The following is a 13,480-nucleotide window of genomic DNA, read 5'->3' as shown; positions in this document are numbered from 1 at the left end:
TTTGGTTTTTTAGTGAAATATCTATATTGAAAAATACTTATTTGATACAGAAGAAAGAAAACAGTTTTAGATATTTTCAGAGATTAGCTCATAGGAATGTGTACATTGTAGAATATGATGTACCTAAAAGTATATGAATGTATTTTCAACATTATAAAATTTAATATAAGATAGAGAATTAGTATACCATTGAAAATATATAGGTAACTATAATTATAATTTGCACTAATGAACACCCATATATCAACCAAAGATTCTAGAATTTAAAATTGCTTTGGTAACTGAGCAATTTTTGTCTATCTTGAAAATACTTACAACCATAAAATTTCCTTTAATCAACTTTAATGTAAGTTTTTCATTTCTGCATTTAATATTGCTTTTATTCCCTGATTTGCTTTATTGCATGACACTAGCAGCTAAGTACTAAGTCTGACCCCTGTAGCCATATTTTAGGGACCCCCACTTCAAAGGGAGGTAATGATGATTTTCACAAGAATAGTTTTCGGTGACACATCAAAATGGCTTGAAGGGTAAGGTAAAGACAAGGAAGCAAAGATCAATAATAGGCAAACTTTTTCTGAAGTGTCTCTGTAAAAAAGAGCAAATAAATGGAAGAATAACTAGAAGAGGCAATAAAATGGTACTTTTCTTAAAGATGAAAGAAACTAAGACTCATTTGCCTGCTGCTGGAGGTGGCCTGGAAGAAAGAGTCTGATGTGTGTGGAAAGGGGATGATAACTCCAGGCCTGGATCCCAGCAAAGAAAAGCAGAGATGGAAGAGATGTGATCTGGAGCTCAAATGGGCAGTAAGGGAACATGAATTTGGGAGGGCCAGTGGTAGTTAACTAAAGTGAACCACAGAAGTGACTACAAAACATATTGCACTAAATCTAAATTTAATGTATCCCCAACTCAACTTCAGCTGAGCAAGATCCCAAGTGTGTCACATTATACCCAAGGAAGAGTGATTGAGGGAAAGTTTATATAGCAAATGACAGTAATCTTAACCAATTGTCGTTAAAATATATTCATTTGCAAATATCTCTGACCATACATGGGAGAGGCCTGAATCTTAAACTTAATACCTTTGGATTAAATTAATCTCTGCTTGTTTGTTTTGGGTAAGTTATGTAAGAGGAGAATACTTTTGATATGGATGGAGTACAGTTTGAAAAACAGCTTGACTAGCAGAATTCAATCCCCATCTCAAGTATCTGTCCTAAATTTAAAATGAGAGCAGTCAGCCAAACTGATTTTTTTTTCCAACAAATCTTTGTGCAGCAGAAAAAAAGGCAAAAAGATGGATTCAACTCAGGTTAAGTTCAGGTAGGTGATGTGACACAAGGAAAGAGGGCAAATATTCTGAGTGATGCTTGTAAGAAACTGTCTATGATGACAGAGTGTTTAGCATTAATCTCAGTAAGGCAAGAAAGATAGATGAATAAAGATAAATGGAGCATACCCCTGACATGTATATTAAGAACTGCTGCAGGGACTGGAATATGTGAACCGGAAGTATAGAAGGTGACAGTCAGTTATTGGAATATTTGCAATTGAGATTTCAGCAATGATACTCATATTTGTAAAGACAAAGCTTAAGTGGGATCTTGAGAGTGAACTACTGAGATTATCAGAGAATAGGAATGATAATGGGTGTGGATTGTGGATTTTTGTTCAATTCAGATGGAATTTGTGAAGCACTAACATGTACAAGTTAGCAAGGAAGAAGTTGGTGATACAGAGTAAACAAGATTCAGTTTCCTACTTCCAGGAACTCACAGTATAATATGTCAAATGCTATGGTATAGATAACAACACAGAAGAAAGGATTCATCACCCAACCAAGGACTAGGAGAACAGGCTTAGCACATCTGCAAAAGCCGAATTGCAGGCTAAAGTTTGATGCCTTTAAGATCAGAGTTGGGTTGTCCGTTTGGCTCTAGTTTGAAAGGAGGGATAGTCAAAGAAGAGACTAAAAAGTAAGCAAGGGTCAAATAAGAGTTTTTTATTATACAATAAAGGCATCATGGCTTTATAATCTTTAGATAATAGAAAGAATGTTTCAGGCAGGAGTGGACATGATGAAATGTGTAGACAGAGGATGAAGAAAAGAAGTGACTGCAGTTTTTTGATGAAAGAAGGCAGGAGGGCCAGTTTGAATTATGAGATGACAGTATACGTGTTATACAGTTTTTACCCTTCAATTTGGATTTAGACAGTCATCAAAGTTTGCAATCTATGTGGACAGTAGTACATTAAAGTTGAAATTGTGAAACAGAATTTCTTTTTTTATCCAGTTGTTAACATTTTGTAGGATCTAGGAAACATAAAACACCAGAATATAATCTCCATAAGGACTCATTTGTTTTGTTCACAGTCTTTCTCCAGTAACTGGTACTCTTTCTCCAGTACCAGGTACTCCAGTACCTGGTCTTAATAAGTACTAATTAATGAAATTGCTGAAGGAATTAAAGTCTGCCTTTAACATCTGATCTCTGTTATTGTCACTGTCATTCTAAGGTAACATTGTGCTATGTGGGAACCACTTATCCCTTTTCTCTGGAATACTCCTCTCCTTTTGAACATTACTCATTATATCTTATGAAATTTGAACATCAGGCTTTCACCATCCACTATAGATCAGCCATATAATTTGGGGCCCAGTAATTTGCTTCATTGTGCCTGAATGTCCTTGTCTGTAAGATGGGGCTAATAGCTAACCTTCATTAAGCACTGAACATTAGCACTTAGAACCAGGTAGTGGTCTAAGTACTTTAAGTGTATTAACATTATCCTCCTATGTAGGCAATACTACTGTTGTGCACTTATTATTAATGAGGAACCTGAACCAAGGTCTTACAACAAATATTCAACAAAGCTCAAATCTGAACTCAGTCTGAAATGATGTTCTTAACTACTCTACTTCGCTTACTCTCTGTCCAATAATAGTACGTGCCTCATTGAGAGTTGTGAAGATTTGAAAATAATTTATGTAAAAGCACTTTGAAAGTCCCTTACTGTAGTAAATGCCCAAAGGAGTTAGCTTATGTTGTGTTTATTTTAAACAAACAGCTCTGTCCTTTTTTTAAAAAAAAAAGAAAGACTTTTATTTATTTATTTTTAGAGAGCAGAAGGGAGGGAGAAAGAGAGGGAGAGAAACATCAATGTGTGGTTGCCTCTCTCACACCCCCTACTGGGGACCCAGGCATGTGCTCTAACTAGGAATCAAACCTTGACTGTTTGATTTGCAGTCCGGCACTCAATCCACTGAGCCACACCAGCCAGAGCTTATGTTGTTATTTTGTTTTATTTTTTATCATTTATATCTTCTTAGGGAGTTATATATTGATTTGCCAGAATAGTCACAATCTCCTGCAGGAAATTAGATTATTCTATTTTAGACAGATCTAACTTGGAAAAAGCCACTTCTTGTATGATGCTTGCTTATATCTACTGTCCTACAACTTACCTCATTGATTCTGAATTGGGGACAAAGATAAGAAAAATTCATTCTTTCTTCCTTACGACAACCCTCAGAGATCCAAAGATGGGTGTCTTTGACACCTATTTCTCCCATTCTCCAGCCTAAATAGTTTGAGTTATTTTAGTCATTTCTCCCATGGCATGGTTTTCAGATATTCTGAATAATCTCTAGCTTGTTGAAGATGGCTTTATACTTAGGCACCTAAAATACTGTAGTCCATATGTGGGCTAATGGTTGCAGATAGATCAAGAAATTGGCAAAAACATTTTGAGATAGCTTTGTCGTAGCCTGATTTAAATTCCCAGAGATCATTATAATGCCTTCTTTGCATGGGTAGGTAGTATTTCTTTACTGAATGAATGTGCTTATAAATGAATGAATGAATACTGAGCTTACTCTTGAGTTAAATTCCCATTTTTTTTCACATCTTCTGCTTCTGATTTATGCTTATATACCTTGGGGGAGATATGGCAGGACTTTACATTTGTCCCTATTAATCTTTATGTTGTTAAAACTATCAAGTCTCTGAACATTTTCAGGTCATTTTAAATACTAATTCAAGCATTTCATGTATTGCCTCTCCCTCTAGACATCAGTTATGTGCAGATTTTTTTCCTTTGTGCCCTCCTATACTCATCTGAGTATTTAAATGGAATATCTTATACTCACATTCATATTAAAATATTCATAAAAGCTTAGGCTGAAAGTGTTTTAATTAATTATAAATTAATCACATTTACTCAGCAGTACATTTTAATAACTGTCACTAAGAATACCTATTTATTTTTCATTCAATAATTTCTAAAATATAAATTTTTTTTCAATATTAACCAATTGGAACAATTAAATTTAAAACATAGTTAGAATTTTATGAATATTTCAGTGGCATCTGAAATAAAATTGAGAAACATAAAACTACTGTAAACTGGAAATAGGCCCACACCCCATGGAGCTAACCTTTTCCTCACCAAAGAAATTAACTGAGGAAGTTAAATAGTGTCAAGGCATGTAAGACAGAAAAATTAAGAGAATAAACAGGCAGACTTGTCTCAAAAACTGAACTCTCACAACTAATTTCAATTGTGTACTATGAAATCAATGAGTAAAAGATTTTTCAGGTGTGAGAGCTAAAGGGCTAGTAATAAGTCAAGTGTATTATGAAGTGAAAGATTTAAAGAAAAATGGGAAAGTTTTTAAAAAATTTTATTATATTTTTCCATTACCATTTAACCCCCTTATTCACCCTTCCCTCCTGCAAATCACCACACTGTTATCCATGTCCATCAGTCCTTTTTCCTTTTTGCTCAATCATTCCATCCCCACCCCTACCCCTAGCCCTTAGCCATCATCCTGTTCTCTATCTATGAGTCTCTCTATTTTACTTGTTAGTTCAATTTGCTCATTACATTCCACATATGAGTGAATCATATGGTGTTTGTCTTTCTCTGACTGGCTTATTTCACTTAGCATAATGTTCTTCAGGTCCATCCATGTTGTTGCAGGGTAAAATTTTCTTTTTTATGGCCAAGTACTATTCCATTATGTAAATGTCCCATATTTGTTTTATCCACTCATCTACTGATGGGCACTTGGGCTGCTTCCATATCTTGGCAATTGTAAATAACACTGCCATGAACATAGGGGTGTTTATGTTCCTTTGAATTAGTGTTTTAGGTTCCTTCAGATATATTCCCAGAAGTAGGATTGTAGGATCAAAAGGCAGACCCATTTTTAATTTTTTGAGGAATCTCCCAGGACAATTACTACTTTGAATTTGGCATGTATCTATTCCATATTTCATTATTTTTACTGCATGTATATGTATTTAAAAATATATAGCAGTATTTTTTTCAAATTTGTGCTATAAGAATTGTCTATAACTATTTTTTCAACCAATATTGTTGAAAAGATCTATCTGCTTTCTTAAAAATATAGATAACTCATTTTTATTGTTCTATACTATACTAACATATGCTTATATTATTATTTGGTAATCTATTCTTTATACTCTTATTTATTTAGATCATAACCAAATTTTTAATGTTATTATTCTACAATGAAATATTTCTACAGTAAGATTTTTTTATATTTTAGGTCATTATAGTAGGATAGCTGTCTAAAAGTAGATTTGAACATTTTCAAGACATGAGATACATATTTGAAAATGTTTTTATAAAAAACAACACTAATTTATATTCCCCAAAGTAGTTAATGTGCATGCTTAGCTCACAGCACCTTCATAAACATTAAATGCATCAAGCCATTCCTGAGTTAATTCATTCATTTTTAATGGAAATAATTGGCTTTGAGGTAAAATTAAGTAGCATGAATAAATGCTACTTATATGTTAGGTTGGATGTAAGCCATCTAGTTGAATTCCAAGATTCACTTTAATATTATCTATTAATCATGACATGTCATTTCATCATCTTTATGTTGTGGTTTTTCTTTCAGAAAGGTTATGTATTGATCTGCTAAATATATTTTGTCTCTGCTATTATTAGGAAGTTGCTGAAATTTCTTCTGTGGTACATTTATTATAACACCCAGTAATAAAAATTCTGTCTGGTTTTTTTTTGTTTAGAAAGCCAGCATATGGTTTATTTTCTTTATGGGGCATTTATGATCACCATCATTCTTCATTATTACAGAATTTTAATTTTAATCTGTAATATGATGGAATCTTTGGAACCAGAGGAACTGAGAAAGAATCCTAGCTGTAGTTATACAAACTTTATCAAATCATTCTCATTTTTCCCCAGGAAATGATCAGATTCTTCATTCATAAAGCAGGACTATTATTACCTTATAATGGTATTAAATGTCAAAATGAGATATTTTGAAATAAAGGAGAAATATAGTTAGTTATCACTTTCCAAGTAGATGGATGCCTCAGGTCCCCAGCAAAACCCAGTGTTAGAGAGATTTTAGATGTGCAGATGTTCAGCTGTACCTGCCACTGTGTCTGCCACAGCCAAGGGAGCAAGTTATATAGTGCATCAAAGCCTACCCAAATCATGAGAGATCATGCAGGGCCATATTTTCCACAGTGGCCATATACAAAGACTTCATACTACATGGGGTTACAACCTGAGTTTTGTTGTTGGCTGGAATCCCTTCAAAAATCTTCAACACCTAACTTCTGCTCTCTCATTCTAATTTTTTAATCCATCTAGTTCTTTCAATCCCTCGCCCTTAGTAGAGTCCCCTCTGACCTCATGGAAATGTGAAATTCTCTTGTTTCTTCTGTTTTTTCCTAGACGGTCAGTCCCCAACAAACTTCCCCCAAAATTAAAACAATTATCATTGATGGAGCTCTTTTGATTATTCTTGGCTTCTTCTTTAATTCCCCTTAAATGACTCAGAATATACCATAGTTCACAAGTGTTGTATGTGTACAAATTTTTGTCCCTTTCTGTTCAACAGATTACTCCCTACTTCATCAAGAGAATTTGAGATCACCTGACATACTCTCTCTCAATTTCCAGCCCCCCTTCACACACACACCATCCTTAACAGCTTCCCTTGAGTCTCAGTCAATGAGATGTCTCACTTCCATTCAAGGCCAGCCCCTTTTCCTGTGATATCAGTTTTATATTTTTTGTTATTTCTTAGAATTTACTCCATTAATTTTCTAATGTTTTCTGTGTCTTTAACCTGTCCCTCTTTGAGAGCATTTTTCTGAGTCTTCTTTTCCCTTGACTTCCCCATTTCTTCCTAGCCCTCAACTTCTCTCCTCTCATTCAAACTTTACAAAGAATATTCTATCTGCATTGTCCCCATTTATTTGCCCCTTGTTTATCTTCAACCCAATATAATACAGTTATCACATAAAATGGCTATTAGTGTCCTACAATTTCCAAAATTGAGTGAATATCTTCAGTATTTATTTCACTGGACACCTCTCCTGTGTATGACACTCCTGTTCACTTTTTTATTTTTAACACAACTCTGTTTGTTGGATTCTGGTAACTCCTTTGTCTCCAGGACTCCATATCTTCTTGCCTTCTTCAGCAGGTGCTCCTCCTGTTTCTAGCTCTCAAGTGTTCCCCAGGGTTCCTTCCTTAGTCACCTGCACTTTTGATTTCTTTTCCATTCCCCACAGGGAACTTGTCCACATGGGTTTCTCCTTTCACAAAATACATGTCATATCCTTAGCTTGGACCTGTCCGACATCTCTAACCATGCCTCACAGGAATCTAAAGCTAATCATGATGTAAACTGAATTCAGTCTCTCCCATATATCTGCTTCTACCATGATATTCTGCATCTTCCTTGGTGCACATGCTTGGAAACTGGGAAACATGCATGACCCACTCTTTCACTCCCACATCCAGTCACCAAGTCTAGCCGTTTCCATTATTTAAATGTTTCCTGAAACAAACTTCTTCTCTTTAGTCCTCATCTCTTTTATTACTAGTCCCAATAAGTGTTCCTTTTTTTTTCTTTTTCCACCAGAATAAAGTGAATATATATATTTTATATATACCAGAATTGGTATATATAAAATACCAATATGCCAAAATCACTTCCTATTAAAAATCCTTTAGTGGTATTCCTTCACCCATACAACAGAGTCTTATCTCCCTCCCAAAACACAAGGCTTTCAGAGACCCCATCTGTAACCTCGTTTTCAACTACCAACTTTGTTTCAGGCTTAACACTCCAGTAAAGCAAATGTCCTGTTTTTTCCATTCATACATCATGTTATTTCTGACCATCCTGCTTCTGGCTAAAATGGGCTTCCTCTCCTCTGTTCTCTTCTAACCAACTCCTTCTCATTTTAGCTTCACGAGTCCTTGTCAGGCTTCCCTCATTACTAGCACACCCAGGTCCCCCTCCTTTATATTCCCGTAACATCAGGTATATGTTCTCTGTATGTTTGCTCCAAAAATAATCCATGAGCTTCTTGAGGGCAAAGACCACACTGTGCATTATGATTCCAGCCTGGAAATTAGAAAACATTTCATAATATCATACTTAATGAATAAAGGAATGAGTTATAAAAGTGCTGTATATTTATTTTCATCATTTTTTAAATACGGTGATACTGTGTGACAGGGACAGTAGCACTCACCAAATATTCCATGAAGTCCTTGTACATTTCTTGGACTTTTTTGAACTTAGGTTGAAGTCATGTCAATTGTCCTAAACAATGAGGTATATGCAAATGTGATACATGTCACATTCAGTCTAAGGTCTCTAAGAGCAGAAGATAGTTTTCCACACACTGTCTTCTCTGCTTTTCCTGCACAATAAGTCTTTTTTGTTGTTGTTGCTCAAGTACAGTTGTCTCCATTTTTCCCCCACCAGTCCCCCTCACCCCACAATAAGTCTTGAGATGTTGGTAACACAAGATTGTGGATCAAAAACCACACTGGACATGTAGTGGGAGTGGGAAACAAACCCATTGTGTTAAACCCTTTAGATTTCAGGGTTAATTCATTACCACAGCATAATAGAGTCTATCCTGAATCATGCTCATTGGTCCAAGCTTGTACACTATCTCCATCTTGTTACATACATATAAAGTTGTATTAAACTTACCCAGTATGCAACTCTGTTTCTTCTCCTAAAGTCTGCATGATGCCTAAGCTTAGGAGAAACTGCAGCACATGACTGATGTTTTCCAGTTGTCTTGATAGTTGCTAGACAGCCTTCTGCCTCAAAGCCTCTGCTATCAGAATGTGTTTCCCACACTTGCTTTATGTATTCTATCTTTGCCCACCTTAACATACAGGTGGAGTTGTTCACTGCCTGTTCCCTAAGATCAAAGTGACAGTGGGCATATTTCCCTACACAGAGAAATCCCCCACATTTACTCGTGCCTCTGATTCCACAGCAGAATGCCATGCTTGGCTTTACATTTTGATCCTTGTTATAAAGGAAATTTCTCTCAGAAATAGTCCCATGTTCCACTGAAGTTGCAGGCTAACAACATCCAGGAATATCTCCACAGTTGTTCTGGAAGTCACTGAAGCCCTCCTAATGTGATACAGATGTGTGTATAACTCCTCCACAAGTACCAATATTTTTTTTAAGGTTTTATTTATTCATTTCCAGAGAGGGAAGGGAGGGAGAAAGAGAGAGAGAGAGAAACATCAATGTGCAGTTGCTGGGGGCTGTGGCCTGCAACCCAGGCATGTGCCCTGACTGGTAATCAAACCTGCGATGCTTTGGTTTGCAGCCTGTGCTCAATCCACTGAGCTATGCCAGCCAGGGCTTACAAGTACCAATATTTTAATCATAACATGATACAATTCTAATCTTTGCTATTAGTATAATATAAAATACATTGGCTTTCTTAATTAGGTCTCAAATATTATTAAACTGTAGTCCTATCTTATTTCAGTGATAATTCTTCCAGTTTTAAGAGACAAAAATATCTAACTTCAGATATATCTTAATTTCAGGCTAATATGACATCTGAATCCATCTTTTAATTCAAACAGGCTGCCCCATTTACTCCGCGCCTGAAGCTCCCAGGGCTGTACCCTTCCTGTTTCAAATCCAGCAGGGAAGACTAAGTGGCTTTTCTCAGAAGTCCCATTCAAAGAATTCTCTGCTCTGAGTGGTTCATGCCCCATCCTTGAGCCAATTCCCCTGACCAGATGAATCCAAGGCACTAATTAACTTAGGCTTTAGCCACTCCCCTGAAGCAGTAAAAAGGAATCAACTTCAAGGGAAGCAAGTAGCCTTAGAGTTGGGGAAGGGATTATTTCTGCAGAGAAATCAGTATGCCATCACAGATCCAGAAATGATGCTGGCAACAATAGCATCCTCTATTCTCTATAGAGTCTACTGCTCAGGAGACAGAATTTAGTTAGGTAATTAAAAAGTTTCCTTATGTGTTATGTGTTAACCTCAATCATATTCTCTCTTTTCTCCAAACTCCTCTACAGTATTCTTTCCTCCCATCAGCTGTTTCAAGGCAAGAGCAAAGTCTGAATAACTGTGGATCCTGCAATATGCCTTTCACATAGTAGACATCTTCACTATTTAACAAGTAATCATTTGTTGTAAATGAAGGGATAAGAAATGAGTTGGTCTTATTCATACTATTATCACATCATGGTATGTAATTCCTGGAGGGGGTTGTGTAAGGCGCTAATACACACACATGATAAAAACCTACTGTGTGCCACATACTATGGCAAACAATCGGGATATGAAGATGCAGTGCTTTTAAAACATACATTGTTCTGCCGTTTGAAAGTTTATTCTCCAATAAAGAAGTCGGACCAGTATAAAGGAGGGTGTAACAAATGCTCCAAATGATAATTGTAGGGAATTAAAGGACAGTACATTTTGATTTTTTACTTTTGTTCTGATTATTACCAGATCAATTCTAGGTTGACTAATTAAGGGAGCACCAGTTTTGCTCGAGGTTTGTTAAACTTGGAATTTCTTAGAGGACTGACACTTGATCCCTAAATATAAGTTTCAGAGCCAAGGAATTACACCTTATATTGTGATTAGAAAAGACTAATTTTATTTTCTTCTCCTCTCTCCTTTCTCTCCACCTCTCTTCCAGCCTGAAGTTCTGGATCAAATACAAAATTTAAGGGAGTTGTGGATGGATAATAATGCACTGCAAGTGCTACCTGGGGTATGTAAGTTTTTTATTATGCCATGTTGTCTAGCATCTGTGTTATATATTAATAGTAATCGATGATAATCTTAAATCTCAGTGTTTGCATTTCAGAGTAACATGTTTATTAGGAGTATTCAGTTACCAAGTGTTTTTCACTCTTTCTTTTTGAGTATTTCATACACCTTTTGTGGCTCTTACAGACACGTAAAATGTATGAGAGATTTTTCTTGTTCTCTTAGGAGTATATTTGTCATCTCTTTCTACATTTACTATTATTTTAAAAGCTGAAAATTTTATATTGTAAAAAAAGGAATCCTATATATAATACCAAGTCTTTGTTTTCCAAAATCAACCTATTCTTATAGGTAATTAAATGATGGTTTCTGAACATATCATAAGATGTCTTTTACAAAATAAAAATCTCTGTCTTAGTTCAGGTAATATTTAGTAAAAACTATTTGAATTTTTGAAAATGGTAGAGATCATAAGATGTTAAAAACAGAAAGTAAAATTAGAGTCAAAATCTTTCTTCAATTAAGCGGCTGTTCAGTATCTCCTGAGCAGTAGGTTTACCAGTCAACACATTTACTGTGACTATGCCTGCTTTTTTCACCCCATGAAAGGACATTCCATAAAACACTGCCTCTTGCTTCTCATAACACATGCATTCATATAAGTATGTGTATGCACACACACACACAGCAGCCACAAGACTCCCAGTGGTAATAGCCAATTCCAAACTTCTTGCATTAGGCTGAGTAACTCAGACAGTTGAATTTGTAATACTTCTGCTGCTGAGATTTAGATGTGCATTCCCAAAGCCAGTTTTATTCCTCTCTTGAATTGACATTAAAATTTTCTTTAAATGATTATAAAGGCAACAGGAACAAGAAGCTTATTTTCATTAGAACAAGTGTGAGGCCACATAAAGAAGAAAGCTGTCAAAAGATTAGGAAAAAACACTTTCTTTTCTTATAAAAAATAGATTTCTACCATCATCACAGATGCAAACCAGAAAAGCATGCACACCTACTATTTATTGATTTATTCAAAAACCATTTACAAACATACCTGTATCAACCAGAAACTATGCTACTGTCAGGGCTACAAAGATAATATATTCAATGATCTTGAGTATATTTGTTTGAGGAGCTCACACATAACAGGAGAGAGATCTGGACTTCACTATACATAGTGGGGCCTGATTGTGCCATAACGAAGGTATGCACAAATCTTGGGCAACACAGGTGAGACCCTCATCAATGCCCTGTGCAAGACTGAGGAATCAGAATGCATGGCCAGAAAAGTTAATACCTGCTACTTCAATATATTTTTTTATTCAAAACCACACAGCATTTATCATGGGCTAGGCTTTTATCTAAGTGTTTTACAAATATTGACCCAATGAATCCTCATAATAACTATGAAATTGGGTTTTTATCATCCTTGTGTTATATATGAGGAAACTGAAACAGAAAGAGCAAGTAACTAACTAAGTGGCCCAAGGTCACACAGTCAGTAAATGGTGGAACTGCAATTCAATCCCACACCAGAAGCTGTTGTTCATAATTATGTTCACTATTATGCTCCAAAATGTTGTCACTATAGAATCAGTAGGAGGTACAAATGAAAATTAGGTTTATCCTACTTTTCACAATCATTACATTCCAAAAATCCAATCTTGCAAATCAACTCAGACCTCAAATTCCTTAGTAATCTTATTTTTGAAATGGCAAGGTGGTATAAAATCCATAAAACAAATACTGCTGCCTAATTAGTCTGTTTCAGTAGTAGATTTTTCTCATATATTGAGAACTTTAAACAGATTTCTTACTTTACTGAGTACACTTGAATTTCAGATTTTGCTATGTACCTTGTGGGAATACCCCACAACTCCCTGTCATAATCAGGCATGGCTTTCTGAACGTCAGTGCTCACAATAGTTGTTATATGATTCACTAGGAACACATGACTTTGAAAGGCTACTCTTGAATGTAGTCTTCAGCCTGTGTCTACCAATTACACAGAATGATTAATCTTAAATATTTAGTGTCATAAGACAGGAATAAAAGCAAGTTTATTTTATTATTAGTTCATGCATCATAATATATTAAGTTAATATACTTTTTTAAAAATTTTGGAAGCCTGGACTATCACTTTTCCACTCTATTTTTCATAAATCAGAGACAGAAATAGATAATGATTAAACATTAGTCTTCTACATAACTCTGTCTTGTGACCATCACTCTAAAATCAATCAACCAAGACATCACTAAACAATGTATTGAATCCTCATTGACTTTTAAAGAACTTCAATATCTTCTTTTGTTTGTGATGGCTTCTGCTCCTCTCATTTGTTCTCTACTATTCATCTATAGAGCCTCTAGGTCCTGAGGGATGTT

At 35.4% G+C, this 13,480-nt stretch overlaps 1 protein-coding gene across 2 annotated transcripts in view; it reads left to right on the top strand.

The window, feature by feature from the left end:
* LRRC7 (leucine rich repeat containing 7) overlaps positions 1-13,480 on the top strand; it is a 495,696-nt gene that overhangs the window by 339,907 nt on the left and 142,309 nt on the right. For both annotated transcript variants that reach the window (XM_045835283.1, XM_045835282.1), the window contains one exon: positions 11,019-11,093. In XM_045835283.1, coding sequence (XP_045691239.1) covers positions 11,019-11,093 — 75 coding nt within the window. The remainder of the gene's footprint in view (positions 1-11,018; positions 11,094-13,480) is intronic.

Source organism: Phyllostomus hastatus, unplaced genomic scaffold (assembly GCF_019186645.2).
Source record: "Phyllostomus hastatus isolate PE091 unplaced genomic scaffold, TTU_PhHast_1.1 phas_contig_209, whole genome shotgun sequence".
NCBI lineage: Eukaryota > Metazoa > Chordata > Mammalia > Chiroptera > Phyllostomidae > Phyllostomus > Phyllostomus hastatus.
Note: the sequence above shows the minus strand (reverse complement) of the source record. Positions and strands in the feature narration are given on the sequence as shown.